The following is a 12,500-nucleotide window of genomic DNA, read 5'->3' as shown; positions in this document are numbered from 1 at the left end:
AAGACGGTTTGCAACCACGCTGGTCAATGTTGTGGTCTTTACCGAAACGACAGTCCACCTCAAAATCATCATTACTGCAGTAATGTGTAACATGACAGCATTGATCTTGGAGTATTGTGACATTGTCTGGTTTAGTTTTTATCGTTTTCTTTTTCCACAAATAATATATATAAATAAAATATATAAAATAAATATTGTTTTTTTTTTTTCACGTGACGAGTGACGTTTTAAAGAACTTCAATTCAAGATGTTTAAAGCTCAGGTTGATGTGGCATACTAGGGATGTTAACAATCAATCGATTATCGATTAATTGTCGATTAAGAATTTAATCGATTAAATTGAATTAGTCACAATTAATTGAGCACTATTTACACCGGTAGTTATCATATAAAAATAATAGCATTATAACAGTGTTGTGGCAGGAAAGAGCAAATCACCTGTAGATATTGTGATGGCCATAATATACCTAGAACAAGTTACTTTTAAGCAACTTAAAAAAAAAAAAAGTTAAAATGTGACCCATTAGAAGTCAACTTAAAGTCAGAGGAGAAACGTTTAGGGTGTTTTTACTGTTCTCCGATGTAAGAATGGGTCACATTGGACCCTTAACATTGTTTAAGGGTTAAATAATGTGTTCCTTACACATTTCATTCATTGTGAAATTTAGGTTCTCAGGAAAAATCGTGGCTGACCAATTAATCGTTAATCAATCCATGAGGTCAACTAACTAACGGTTAATTAATTAATCAATAATTGCCACGCCTATGGCATACTGTCCTTAAATAACAGCTGGGAGTTCTGTCACAATTTAAGCCTTTTTTTTTGAGAGAGAGAATTTGTATGTTATTATTGTTTATTATTGTGCAAAATACTTTAAAATGATATAACACAACATTAGGGTGATGTACAATGAACTACATAAGAGTGTGGTGGCTGGTTCAAAAATAAAACAACGTGTTATTTGCACATCATATAGTAGGGTTTCTTTCACCTTTTTGACATGACATTTGACGTGCGTGTGTGTGTGTGTCTGTGCGTGTGCTTTCAGATCTGAAGAGGGAGGCGAGCATATGTCACATGCTGAAGCACCCCCACATAGTCGAGCTGCTGGAGACGTACAGCTCGGATGGGATGCTCTACATGGTGTTCGAGTTGTAAGTCTCACACACACACACCTCCTTCACACCAAACTGCATTCACTTGTAGGCACTCGCATCACACACCCTCCTGTCCCCGAGTGACGACCAAAGAATTCCACAAGAGTCCACAGAGGCTTGAATGCGTCATCAACAGTAGCCGTGTTTACATTCTGAGCCGATCCGGTCCGTTCGGAACCAGATTTTATTCCGAGCGAGAGAGGTGGTTTATGCCGATCATTATTTGGGGTGAATTCCCTCAATCTCAACCCTCAATCTCAACCCTCAATCTCAACCCTCAATCTCAAAAATGCAGGCTCCCGCGAAGTGCAAGTGCTGTCCCGATTCCCAGAACGTCAAGTTGAGGGACGAGTTTAAGGGCTGTATCGCCCTCAATGTTGAGATTCTCCGGCACCACCCTTGGCAGTAAGGGCTACCCAGAAGGCATTGCGTATTTTCACCAAGACATCTTGGCGATGAAAAAAGCGGGCTACAAATGGAAGTATTTTCTTAGTTAATAAAGATCTAAATGTTACGAAACCATTTTATTGTCTTAGTTTAAGACTTTTTTTTTTATGGATTATTGACATCGTTGCGTAACATTTTTTTTTTTTTTTTTTTTAACTTTATGATTTTTGTCAGCCAGACCGGCGGTCCCGGCTTCACGTTACTTGGATACCTCGTTGTGTAGCGACGGAGGACTTCTTCCTTTTTCCGTCATCTTCTTCTTCTTCTCCTTCTTCTTCTTCTTCTTCGTCATCGTCGTCTTCTTGACAGACTGGACGTAGCTTTGGCGTAAGGCCGCCCCCCACAGTCTGAAGACGTAACTGCACTTAAGGGGTGTCCCATTTCCAAGTCACAAGATAGCCCTTACACTCATTTTTGAGGGCCAAAGATTGAGGGTTAAGGGCGAGGGTTGAGATTGAGGAGTTAAGGGAGGAAATTGGAATTGGCCCAACAATGGCGTCCATGTACACGCCCATTCGGATCCTGTCTCGGAACATCTCCCCTGCACGTGTGCTACGTCTGTGTGACGGGTTTCCGCCTTGGCGGCAGCCGGTCATTTCTTTGCGGAACATAAACGAAACGATAGACCAAATGAAAAACCGCTGGAAAAGTCTGAAGGCTCGTGAACGGGCCGGGGACGTGCGGACAACGCGGCCTTTATTTACACCTCAGGCGGAAGTACAGCTTCTTCTTCTACTACTATTTCCGGAAAGTTAGACAACTTTGCGCATGCCGCTAATGATTCATTCTGATTAAACGCTTGGTGAATGTGTACGCACGTCACGATCGGATCATTTTATTTAGTGTCCGTGTAAGCAGTGGATTTGGAATTTGGATTTCAGAAATATGCGCATGGAAACGTAGCTAATGGTGGAGAAACTCCATGCGTTTGGAGAATAGACTAGAATGCCTTTATATCACACATTGGGGGAAATGTGTCCAATTACAGCAACAATGTCGTGCAAAAGAATGAGAACTATATTAATTAAAAAGACGTAACATATACGTTCGTAAAAATATATATATATATATATAAAGCAATTTCTTGTAGCACGATCAGCTGCAACCCACAAGTTTCCTTCTGCACGTGCACCGCTTCCATCAAGGTCAAAGCTGGATGTTTTACAGCAAAATGATGCTAAATGATGAACAAACCAAGAAAAACATTTTCTTTCTTTTTCTGAAGCGGTATTTCACGACCGTGTTTGGAGCTTGCGCACAATTTTAAGGGTCTCCAAGTATTTCCCCCTCCTGCTTCATGAGAAAGCTTGTTAACCTGGCACGGAAACGGCAGTGGGGCGGGATTGTGCTCCGCGCGCCGCAGAGTGGACGAGATTAAGATTTCACACTCGCTTCCACCTCCAGCCTTTGTCATTGCGCCGCCTCCCCGAGCCCTCCCGGCTAATTCCTTTTGTCTCTTTAATTCCGTTATCGCTGAAGTGTGGAGCGGCTCGGCTGCAACGTGCGCTCGGCAACCTCTTCCGAGACCAAAGAAACGCAACTCGAGCTCAAAGTTCGGGGCGTTTCACGCGAGGACCGGACGCCGCGGAAGAGCCGGAGCTGCGGCGCTGATGCAGATGTGTGGCGTCCGCATAGCGAAACCCGCCTAATTGGTCGAGAGGCCGGGTGACAATGAGGTCCGCTAATTGGGAGAAGAATAAGAGCAGAGCAATTATGAGGGACTGAATTGGTTGTAACTAAATGACTGCTTGGTAATTAGGTGTGTGGGTGTCTGATCTCATTTAGGTCCACTCTGTGTGTGTGTGTGTGTGTGTGTGTGTGTGTGTGTGTGTAAGAAAACACTCAGCAAAACCGGATTGAAGCAGCGTGGAGGAGCTTAATAGCCGCGGCTAAGGCTCCATCCATTCCCGCGCGGCCTCCCCTGGTCGCACACACGTACGATCGCACGCGCGCGCACGTGCGCCGAGGCACGCTGCCACCTCGGGCCGCCATCCTGCTCTTAAGTGGGCTGAGAAGCTGTCATTGTTCGAGCCGTATCTCCACTGTAAATTCCTCCGCGGGGATTTTCAAAAAAAAAAAAAATGCAATGGGAATTAAGCCTCGCGGCTTCATCCGCGGCTCTTCCTCAGACGGACTCTCTGTTAAAACCGTCAAGGGGATTTTTAAAAAAAACAAACTTTATTTATTTATTTGCAGGAAGCCCTGCAACATTTTTTTTTAACTTGCCCGATGTTCCTTGTCTGTTAAAATATTGTATTTTTTTGTTTGTAAGTTGCGTTTTGATGTCTAACGATAGTTTGACTTTGTGTTATAAACGTCTTGAGTTTGGTTGACAGATTTTTTTAGAGAGTCTTCTAGGACGGGCGTGGGCAAACTACGGCCCGGGGGGCCAAATGCGGCCGTTTAAGCGTTTTAATCCAGCCCGCAGAACGTGAAGAAATTATATTAATAGAAAGTCATAAAATAGCTGTATTTCATCAATTTTTTCTGTCTTTTAAGAGTCATTTCAATAAAGAGCTAAATACCATAAGGCTTCAAAGACACGTTTTCTACATATCCCATGATATATTGTTTTCTCCTATGAGGTGGGTCACCAAAACACTCCATCCGTCTGCTCCTGGTCCGGCCCCTCTGTCAAATTTTAGAACCCACTGTGGCCCAGTAGTCCAAAAAGTTTGCCCATCCCTGTATGAGAACAATAATAAGCTTTTTAAACCGCTCACTTTTTAAATGCCTATAACACTGCCTCTCTGTTTCACTGTGTTCCCTGCCAGTATGGATGGAGCAGACCTGTGCTTTGAGATTGTAAAGAGGGCGGACGCTGGCTTTGTCTACAGTGAAGCAGTGGCCAGGTGAGCTGATTTCTTTTTTCTTTCAACAGATATTTTTGAATCTATAATTATTTCAGTGAATAATAATAATCTTTGACACAACATTGACAGGACAGTGTCTTTTTTTTAATTTATTTATTTATTTATTTTTTTCAAACAGTCACTACATGCGGCAAATCCTGGAGGCGCTGCGCTACTGCCACGACAACAACGTTATCCACAGAGATGTCAAGGTAAGAGTGACTCACTGTCGGCTGGTGCGTGAGCAAGGACTGTTGTTCAAGAAGTTTCTGTCGTCGGAACAAAAGCAAGACATAAAAGCACTTTTCAAACCAGCTGTTGAATAAGTACGAGGAGTGTTGATGTGAATGACAAATGCTGTATAAAACTTCTATCACACTATTACATAATATTTTATCATATTTATTAATATGATGTTATACTAAAAAAAAAAAGTCAACTCAGACCCCCTAAAAAAAATGGGGGCGGCACTTTAAATATTAAGTACACACTTTTATTGAGTACTAAAGTGTAAAGATATTAAATTATTATTCATAAGAAAATTAAAAAAGTGATTTTTGTGATTTCATTTTTAAGTGTGCCTATTCTGGCTTTATTGATGGTGTATTCATACTTTGTACATGATGTATTACAGTTAAGATAGGTTAGCATGAGTATATCAGTCAGAAAGTATGATGAATATATAATCAAATTACAAGTCAATCAACCAAAACATTTATAACTGCTAAAAGTGTGTTCTTATTATGAGTGTTTCCAAAAAATATCTTGACTACACACTTGTAGTCCATCTTCATGAGTGTGTGTGTGTGTGTGTGTGTGTGTGTGTGTGTGTGTGTGTGTGTGTGTGTTGTAATTGCAGAAGCCTTTACTTTCTTTGTTGACTACAAAATGATGATTGTGATCATATCACAACTGCAGGTTTCCAAACTGCCTCCGCAGTCTCCCCTACAGGTGGCGCCAGTTAGCATGTGCAAAACTGGCCTGCTGCCTCTCTAACTTTGTCACTGAACCCGTCTACTCAGCACTGTGTTTCAAATGATGACGTGTGTCACATAAACCTCCGTCAATGCATCACCAACCATTCATTTCAGCACACTTTGGCCTCCTCGTTGATATTTATTCCACATCTCATGCACAATTTCCTAGTTGTAGCATTAGTATTATTTCGTGGTGCATTGTAGCAATTTTAAGAGCCCGATGTGTATTAGTGAGATAATCATATGTGCGCTGAAAATACTGTTTTGTTTTGTTTTTTTTATCCTTAAGTTTAACTGGCATTATTATGCAACACAACTGCACAATATTATGTCAACACAGACCTTTATATCAATAGTCTGGCGTTATAATCCATTTGCCTCGGGTGTACTGTAGAGTGGGTAAGACTGTTTTTATTAGCAGGCTAGCAGAAACCATTGACTTGTGCTAGCCTAGCACCAGAAAATTCTCCTAAACTAGAAGGACTGGAAGGGGAAATTTGTTGAAACAGTCTCCGCTGATAATTAGCACCCTGGCTAACTTGGAAATGAGGTCTTCTGCCCAAAATTCTGAACCAACCCTTTCAGTGCCAAGCACAGATTTTCAAGCACAAAATACAAATTCAAAGTGCAAGAGTGGTGCGGGCAGGTGCAAGTGAGCAAAAAGCAGCAAGCAGCAAGAGCTGGAAGTTTAGGCAGGCTTCCAGGCCTTTTGTGATTGGTCATTTTCCAGCGGGCATTAGACAGTGTGGGAAAGAGCTGACGCCTCACGCACGAGCAGGTCGGAAAGAGAAGTGAAACGTGAAGTGTGATGCATGACGAGAGTATCCGCAAGAATCTGAGGAGTGGTTAGATTTAAAAATTTCAGCCAACGTTTCCTTTCTGAAATTCAAAAAAGTTTCTATCTGGCCTTGAGTTTGTTTTTTTTGTTTTTTTAAGTCGATCAAATTCTTGTTCAACTCTGTTCTGTTTGATGCGTTCTATTCCTTTATCTTTTAGGACTGCAGACTGCATGGGTGGTGATGTAGTCGATGAAATCAGTGTAACAGTAGTTCTCTTTAAAAAAAAAAAAAAAAAAACGCCAAAGGCTAGATTGCAGCCAGCTAATTGTGCTTGACTTTATCGTTGATGGATGAACTTACGTCATCGGCGTACATGATGACGTCTACGCCGTCGCCAGGGCGACCCGCGCAGGTCAGCACGCGCCGAACGCCGACGTGCGCACGCAACTAATCCGCTTTCCGTCATTTGCAAACAGCCGTGTGAACAGGAGCGCCTCGAATCAGATCTGAGCGCAGCGTGAACGCGGTGAAAGTCACCGTGAGCTCGCCACAAAACTGCTCTGTGTGTCCCAATCATTTTTTAAGTCAGGTTGGTCTGCCTGCTGTGGGAGGGAGCTGTCACCGTTGTTCAACCCAGTTTTATTAATTTAAATGAAAGATCTAAAGAAGAATAAACATCAGTGTGTAGCAGCTTCCTCCGCGATCTCAAACTCAGCGTTTCTGTTTGTGTGTATTTTTGTTTGAGACCTCCGACAAATATCATGCATGCATCCGGTGGATTATATTTTCAGCATTGTGCACAGGTATTAGTCATCGCAGTCCTATCTCTGTGTCTTCATTCCGGCGGCTGCAAGTGAACCGTCTCCCTGTTGAATCACTGGCTTAGCCTTATTGTTTGTACGTGAGCCATAACCAACCCATATGTTTTAGAGGGGGCAGCGCTGGCCTGTTTATAGCTCCTCTGAGTGCTTCGCTGCAACCCGCGGCGCTGTGGCGGTAGCTTTATCTCTCGTTTGACTCTTCTCGTCACGTGGAGCGTTGTTGTTTCTTCTCCTTTTTTCGTCTTCACGTGTCGCGTGAGGCGCTGAGTTTTCAATTAGAAAGTCTAGAATATGTCAACAGCAGGCAGAGGTGAAAAGATAGATGTCTGGCTAAAATTCCACATAACCCCAAGTTCGAGCCGATTAGCTTTTTGAGTCGAAGGTCTCTTTGACCAAACGCAAGTTACTTTTAGAAAGTATTAAAGTTATTATTATTTATGTTATTATTCACGAGCGCTTTATATATTTTTATATATTGTTTCTTTAAAAAAAAAAATTCTACTGTAAGTAAATCAACAGTTGGATGCCATCACTATAGCTGCCAGTAGTTCTCAGAGGTTACTGGTCATTGAGCAGGTGATAGTGATTGATTAAAAATCATTGAAGTAAGTACAACTTGATAAATGTAATCTAAGACATGTCCTTTGGTGCTTAACTGTCCTGACTGTTGTGAAATTGCTGGTAGACGTGCAAGAGATGATTCATGAATGATTAAGGTGTACAATATTTAGAGGATCTTCCTCCTCACCTGGTCTTGGAACTCCAAATGGTGCACTATGGGTGATTTCTGTCTTTCTGCCTATTGGCTGCTCATAGCTACAGACTACGTGTAGGCTGATCAGACGTAGTTAGGAGCCTGCATGCAGAAAGCTTGAATCATTTTAGTTTACATTGTAGTTCGGTAGTTTAGTGCTATATTGGCCGATACTTAATTTGTATCTCACGCAGCTCACATTTAATTTGTCTTAAAAGGTTCAATGTGTAATATTTAGCTTGATTTATGATTTTATATTGGTAAAAAGCTCAATATACAGCCAACATTAATACATTAATGAAGGTGTATAATCGCTGTACAGTAAATGTAATTTGGTTTTCCTACCGGTTCACATGAAGAATAGCCATAGATCAAGGGTCTTGCTCCCAGTTAGCTGCCGTTTTGCACCGCCATGTTTCTAAGGAAGCCTGTTGTGGACAATCCAGCTGCCTACACAGCGTGTTCCGTATTCAGGTTTAGGGTTAGTCTCTTCAAATAAACCAACGAAGAAGAAGGTGGACGAGGTATGCAGGTTCGGGTGCGCAGGCCACCGTAGCTCACTGGCAAGCTCACAAGGAGGAGGGAGAGTTAAAAAAAACAAAACGCTGCAATCTAAAATTTAACCACATGATGTTGCTGTTTCTTCTCCAAAGTTTCCTTTAAAGAATCCGTTTTACAGTTTTAAAGCCATTTACATACAACCTTTAGTTCACCCTGATCACTTTCACTGATTCTGAATGGGCACAAAAGCATGTACCTCTGTCATGTATTTGTGACCTATAAAGAATCTAAAGTAGGGAGAATTTCACCGAGTGCAGTCATACAGTGTCCCACATGTTCCCTCTGCAACTGCTATGCACATGGCCGTAAATAGAAAAATCAATTTGTGGCGACCGGTAATTTATTTGCGGTGGGCCACCACAAATAAATCGCCGCCAGTGTTGTGGAAAACACTGGCGGCAGCTGATATGTGCACTATCAGAAACACATTCCAGCTGAAATCAGCTGAAATCAGCTGAAACAGCGGCGAACCTTTCAATGCGTATTGGTGTCCTCTCAGGGAATCATTATGCCAAAATGGACATGACGGACAACTACACGTGAACTGATGTCATTTTGATATTCGATGACATGAATGGGAGATTGATAAAAGAGGGAAAATGTAAAAAACACAGATGTCATATTTTGATTTTGTTTAAGGCCCACATAAGAACGACCTGTAAATCTTTGACTTAATGTGTACATGAAAAGGAAAAGTGGTCGATTATGGCCTTGGATACGCTGGACAAGTTGCCAGTTCGTCGCGTGGCCAACACACGACTATCCACACTCTCAACACTAGAGGCAATCAAGAGTTGACAAATTGGTCAAACAGGCATAGCTTAGACTCACTAACATGGCCGTTGAATATTCACATCATATGTCATGGTACTTGACTTGTCAAAGGTGGCCCTAATGGTCGAGCTGCAGCTCATCTTCTCGTTCTGAAGAACAAAACCCTTCTGCAAATGTTTTTCATTGCACAGGCAGCTTTAGTAGATCACCCGGAACATGCAGACCAAAAGCAGGTGTACGTGTAAGTGTGTGCACGCAATTTAGCGCTCTGTTATAGGGATCTTTAGAAAAAATGCCTTTGATCTCTAGTTTTGTTTCTGTTTGCTTCTTTGTTTGCAAAAGTTCTGAATGTAACTAAGGTTCTATGAATTCCTAACGCCTTATGATAAAGCCTCCTTGCGGTCATCCGGGGTCACAGGTGACTTTGTTGGTGTACTTGGTCAAACTGTGCACGCAAAGAGGGGAATATCCTGTGCTTAAAGCAGCGCCTCAGGTGGTCAGCAGGGACAAAGCAGAACTGACAGTGGATCGCTTTTCTGATAACTCGGCTTCCCTTTGTTCAGTTTGATAAAACATAAAATAGTGCACAGACGTGCTTACTTTAATCCACACGTGGCTCAATGTAATTTAGCCAGACATTTAGAGTACCTCAACAAAAACAAATGAATAAATAGCAGTTGCTGTTGAACAAAAAAATTGTTCAAGTTACTGAGCTAAAACAAAATGCTTGCATTAAACCATCTCACGCTGAGTGTGACCTCATGGGCAGAGAACTATTTTTTGACCGACAGGACAACAAATGAGAGATATTAATATAACCGAACACTCTGTCACACGTTTCAACACCGTGTGGTCGTGTTAACAGAACTGTAATTTCTCACTGTTATATTTTTGTGTTTCCTATGAGCTGCCCCGTCAGAATTACAGGAACCTTCAAAACTTCAAGAACATTATCCTTTTTTTTAGAGCCGTGCGATCTCAGTTTCAGCCACTGTGACCTGTTTTTTGGGGTGTTTTTTTTTGTTTTTTTTGCCCACATAGAACTGCTTTGCTGAAGTGTATCTAACGATCTGGCATTGCACACACAAGTCACCTGCAGAGGCTAATAAGCGTTCCTTGAACACAAAAAAAAATTTCAAAAGACTGTTTTTTTTATTTTTTGGTTCATTTATATTGAATAATGCCTCATCCTGTATTTTCCAAACATCAATCTAAAACAGGAGGTTTTCTTTATCGTTTTTGCGTAGTTACCTACAATTTAAAGGTATGTCACATTTTTATATTGACGTTATAAAATGACTTCCCGTTAAAAAAGTAAAGAAAAGAACGACTAATCGCAGAAGTTCACACTCACAGTAGCCACAACTCCATCTCCCAACTGGCCCGCCGACTGACTCGCCCTCCCCGTGACGGACTCGCCCTTCTGCTGGCTCGACTCGGGCCGTCCGCAGCGCAAAAGTCTCCTGGTGTGACGGCGGAAGGTCTTGTCCAACAGGAAGTACATCAGAGGGTCAGTCGATCCTCTCAGGGCAGCCAGACAAAGCAAACAGCTCTTCAGCTGCATAAGAGAGGAAGATGAGGAGGAGGAGGAGGAGGAGGAGGAGATTTAATCCGACACCCCAATTGTGGCGAGCGCACGTTACTGGCCGGCCGGTAAAATCGGAAGTCACCTCAACAATGTTGGAGAGTGGATGGCAGTTGTTCCCACTGGGCACCTGCGGCTGACTGTGAGCCAGGACGATGAAGATGGGCTTGAATATGTGATACGGCAGCAGGCAGACTGATAGGACGACCTTTTGAGGGTGGGGGGGGACAATTGTCAGAAAATTGGAATAATGTTGAAATTTAAAGTTAAAAGTTAAAAGTAGTTTAAAGTCTATACACTATACACAACAACCAAACAAGAGCATTATTTATCCCACATTGTTGAAACTTGCAAAGCCACATGCAGCGTACACAGTGCCAAGAGAAGAATTAAACACCGTGCCAAGATTGAATTTAAAAAGAAATAAAAACATATCTACAAATTATAGGAATGGCAATATATATGTATAGCCACCTGGATGACCACAATGTTCCGATACACCCTGCCCAGCAGGACCTGGGTGGTGGTTATTGTGGTGTTGCGCCGCGACTGCCTGATGTGTCTCAAGACGACCGCGTAGGACAGCAGCACCATGAGGTAGAGCAGGTAGAAGAGGGCGAGGAAGGCCCACACCATGCTGGCCGATACGCTGCCCCCGATCTCCACGTCGGGGTTGTAGCACACCTCGCGGTGGGCCACGCCCCCGGCCGCCCCTCCGGCCGCCTCCCTGATCGAGTAGATCATAGTGCACGGCAGGATCACGCCCACCCCCGTCACCCACACCCCGGCGCACACCCGGCTGGCGGTGCGCCTCCTGGTGGCGCAGGTGAAGAAGCGCGGCGGCAGCAGCCTGGCGCGCAGGCCCGGCCCGTCCGCGTGCGTGTGCTGCACCAGGGCGGCAAAGCGGCTGAGTGCCACCCAGGCGAGGATGAAGACGGCCATGAAGATGTTGATGTGGAACACCGGGGTGACGAAGTGCAGCACCAGCTGACACAGGAAGCCGCCCAGCGACCACACGGGGCCCAGCGCGAAGTAGGCGGCCAGGAAGGGCGTGGTCAGCGACAGCAGCACGTTGGAAACGCTGAGGTGGGACAGGCAGAGGTGGACGGGCGTGGAGGCGGCGGCGGAGATGCGGCCGAAGAAGACCCACAGCGACAGGGCGTTGCCCAGCAGCCCTGTGAGGGAGAGGAGGGCGTAGACGCAGGGCAGGACGTAGGAGGTGACGGCGGAGGGGCAGAGGAGGAGCGGGGCCGAGGACGCGTTGGGCAGCGCCGCGCGAGGCTGCACGGTGAACTCCATCACATCTGTCTGAGCACAGCAGCTCGTTCATTATTCTGATGCACCTTTACATTGAATTGACAGCCTGCAACACTTTGCACAAAAAGATGCAAAGATAAGACATATGCAACTGCAGGATTATAGTTTTTATATATATAATAGTTGCTATTCTATTTTATTATTCTGTTATATAATACGTTATATTTTGTGATCATCATCAGCATCATTATCATTACATTTTCCATATTCTGTAAAACTCCTACCCACTGCCTGTGTGGGTCAACGTGTACTTCATTTAAATCCCTTTACTCAATTTGTTAGGCATATAGCTTCAGCCCTCACTCACCTGTTTTTCTGGCGTCGTAATCGCAACAAAAAAACCGTGTGAAAAACAACAGTGTGTGATGACCTAATTTTTAAAAGCTAGGATCAAGGTTTCAATAGGAAACCAAAAAAAAGAAAAAAGTCGAACGATTGACTATCGTGAAACAAACACGTCGAACGTACCAGCCAA

General features: G+C 43.5%; 2 protein-coding genes across 15 annotated transcripts in view; one reads left to right on the top strand and one right to left on the bottom strand.

Moving 5' to 3' along the window:
* caska (calcium/calmodulin-dependent serine protein kinase a) overlaps positions 1 to 12,500 on the top strand; it is a 99,599-nt gene that overhangs the window by 40,549 nt on the left and 46,550 nt on the right. For all 14 annotated transcript variants that reach the window (XM_076030739.1, XM_076030737.1, XM_076030733.1 and 11 more), the window contains exons 3-5: positions 1,050 to 1,155; positions 4,380 to 4,457; positions 4,597 to 4,669. In XM_076030739.1, the coding sequence (XP_075886854.1) occupies positions 1,050 to 1,155; positions 4,380 to 4,457; positions 4,597 to 4,669 (257 nt within the window). The remainder of the gene's footprint in view (positions 1 to 1,049; positions 1,156 to 4,379; positions 4,458 to 4,596; positions 4,670 to 12,500) is intronic.
* Positions 10,254 to 12,500, bottom strand: part of LOC142891314 (putative G-protein coupled receptor 82) — a 2,350-nt gene continuing 103 nt past the window's right edge. Inside the window, exons 1-4 of the mRNA XM_076030747.1 lie at positions 12,494 to 12,500; positions 11,183 to 12,016; positions 10,794 to 10,916; positions 10,254 to 10,681 (exon numbers count right to left, since the gene is read on the bottom strand). The exon at positions 12,494 to 12,500 is cut by the window's right edge and continues 103 nt beyond it. Coding sequence (XP_075886862.1) covers positions 10,454 to 10,681; positions 10,794 to 10,916; positions 11,183 to 12,007 — 1,176 coding nt within the window. The 5' untranslated portion in view covers positions 12,008 to 12,016; positions 12,494 to 12,500 and the 3' untranslated portion in view covers positions 10,254 to 10,453. The remainder of the gene's footprint in view (positions 10,682 to 10,793; positions 10,917 to 11,182; positions 12,017 to 12,493) is intronic.

The sequence above is a fragment of the Nelusetta ayraudi genome, unplaced genomic scaffold (assembly GCF_046127955.1).
Source record: "Nelusetta ayraudi isolate G7.1 ecotype Tasmania unplaced genomic scaffold, CSIRO-AGI_Nayr_v1 ptg000031l, whole genome shotgun sequence".
NCBI classification, from domain to species: domain Eukaryota; kingdom Metazoa; phylum Chordata; class Actinopteri; order Tetraodontiformes; family Monacanthidae; genus Nelusetta; species Nelusetta ayraudi.
This window is presented reverse-complemented; position numbering and strand designations above follow the sequence as displayed.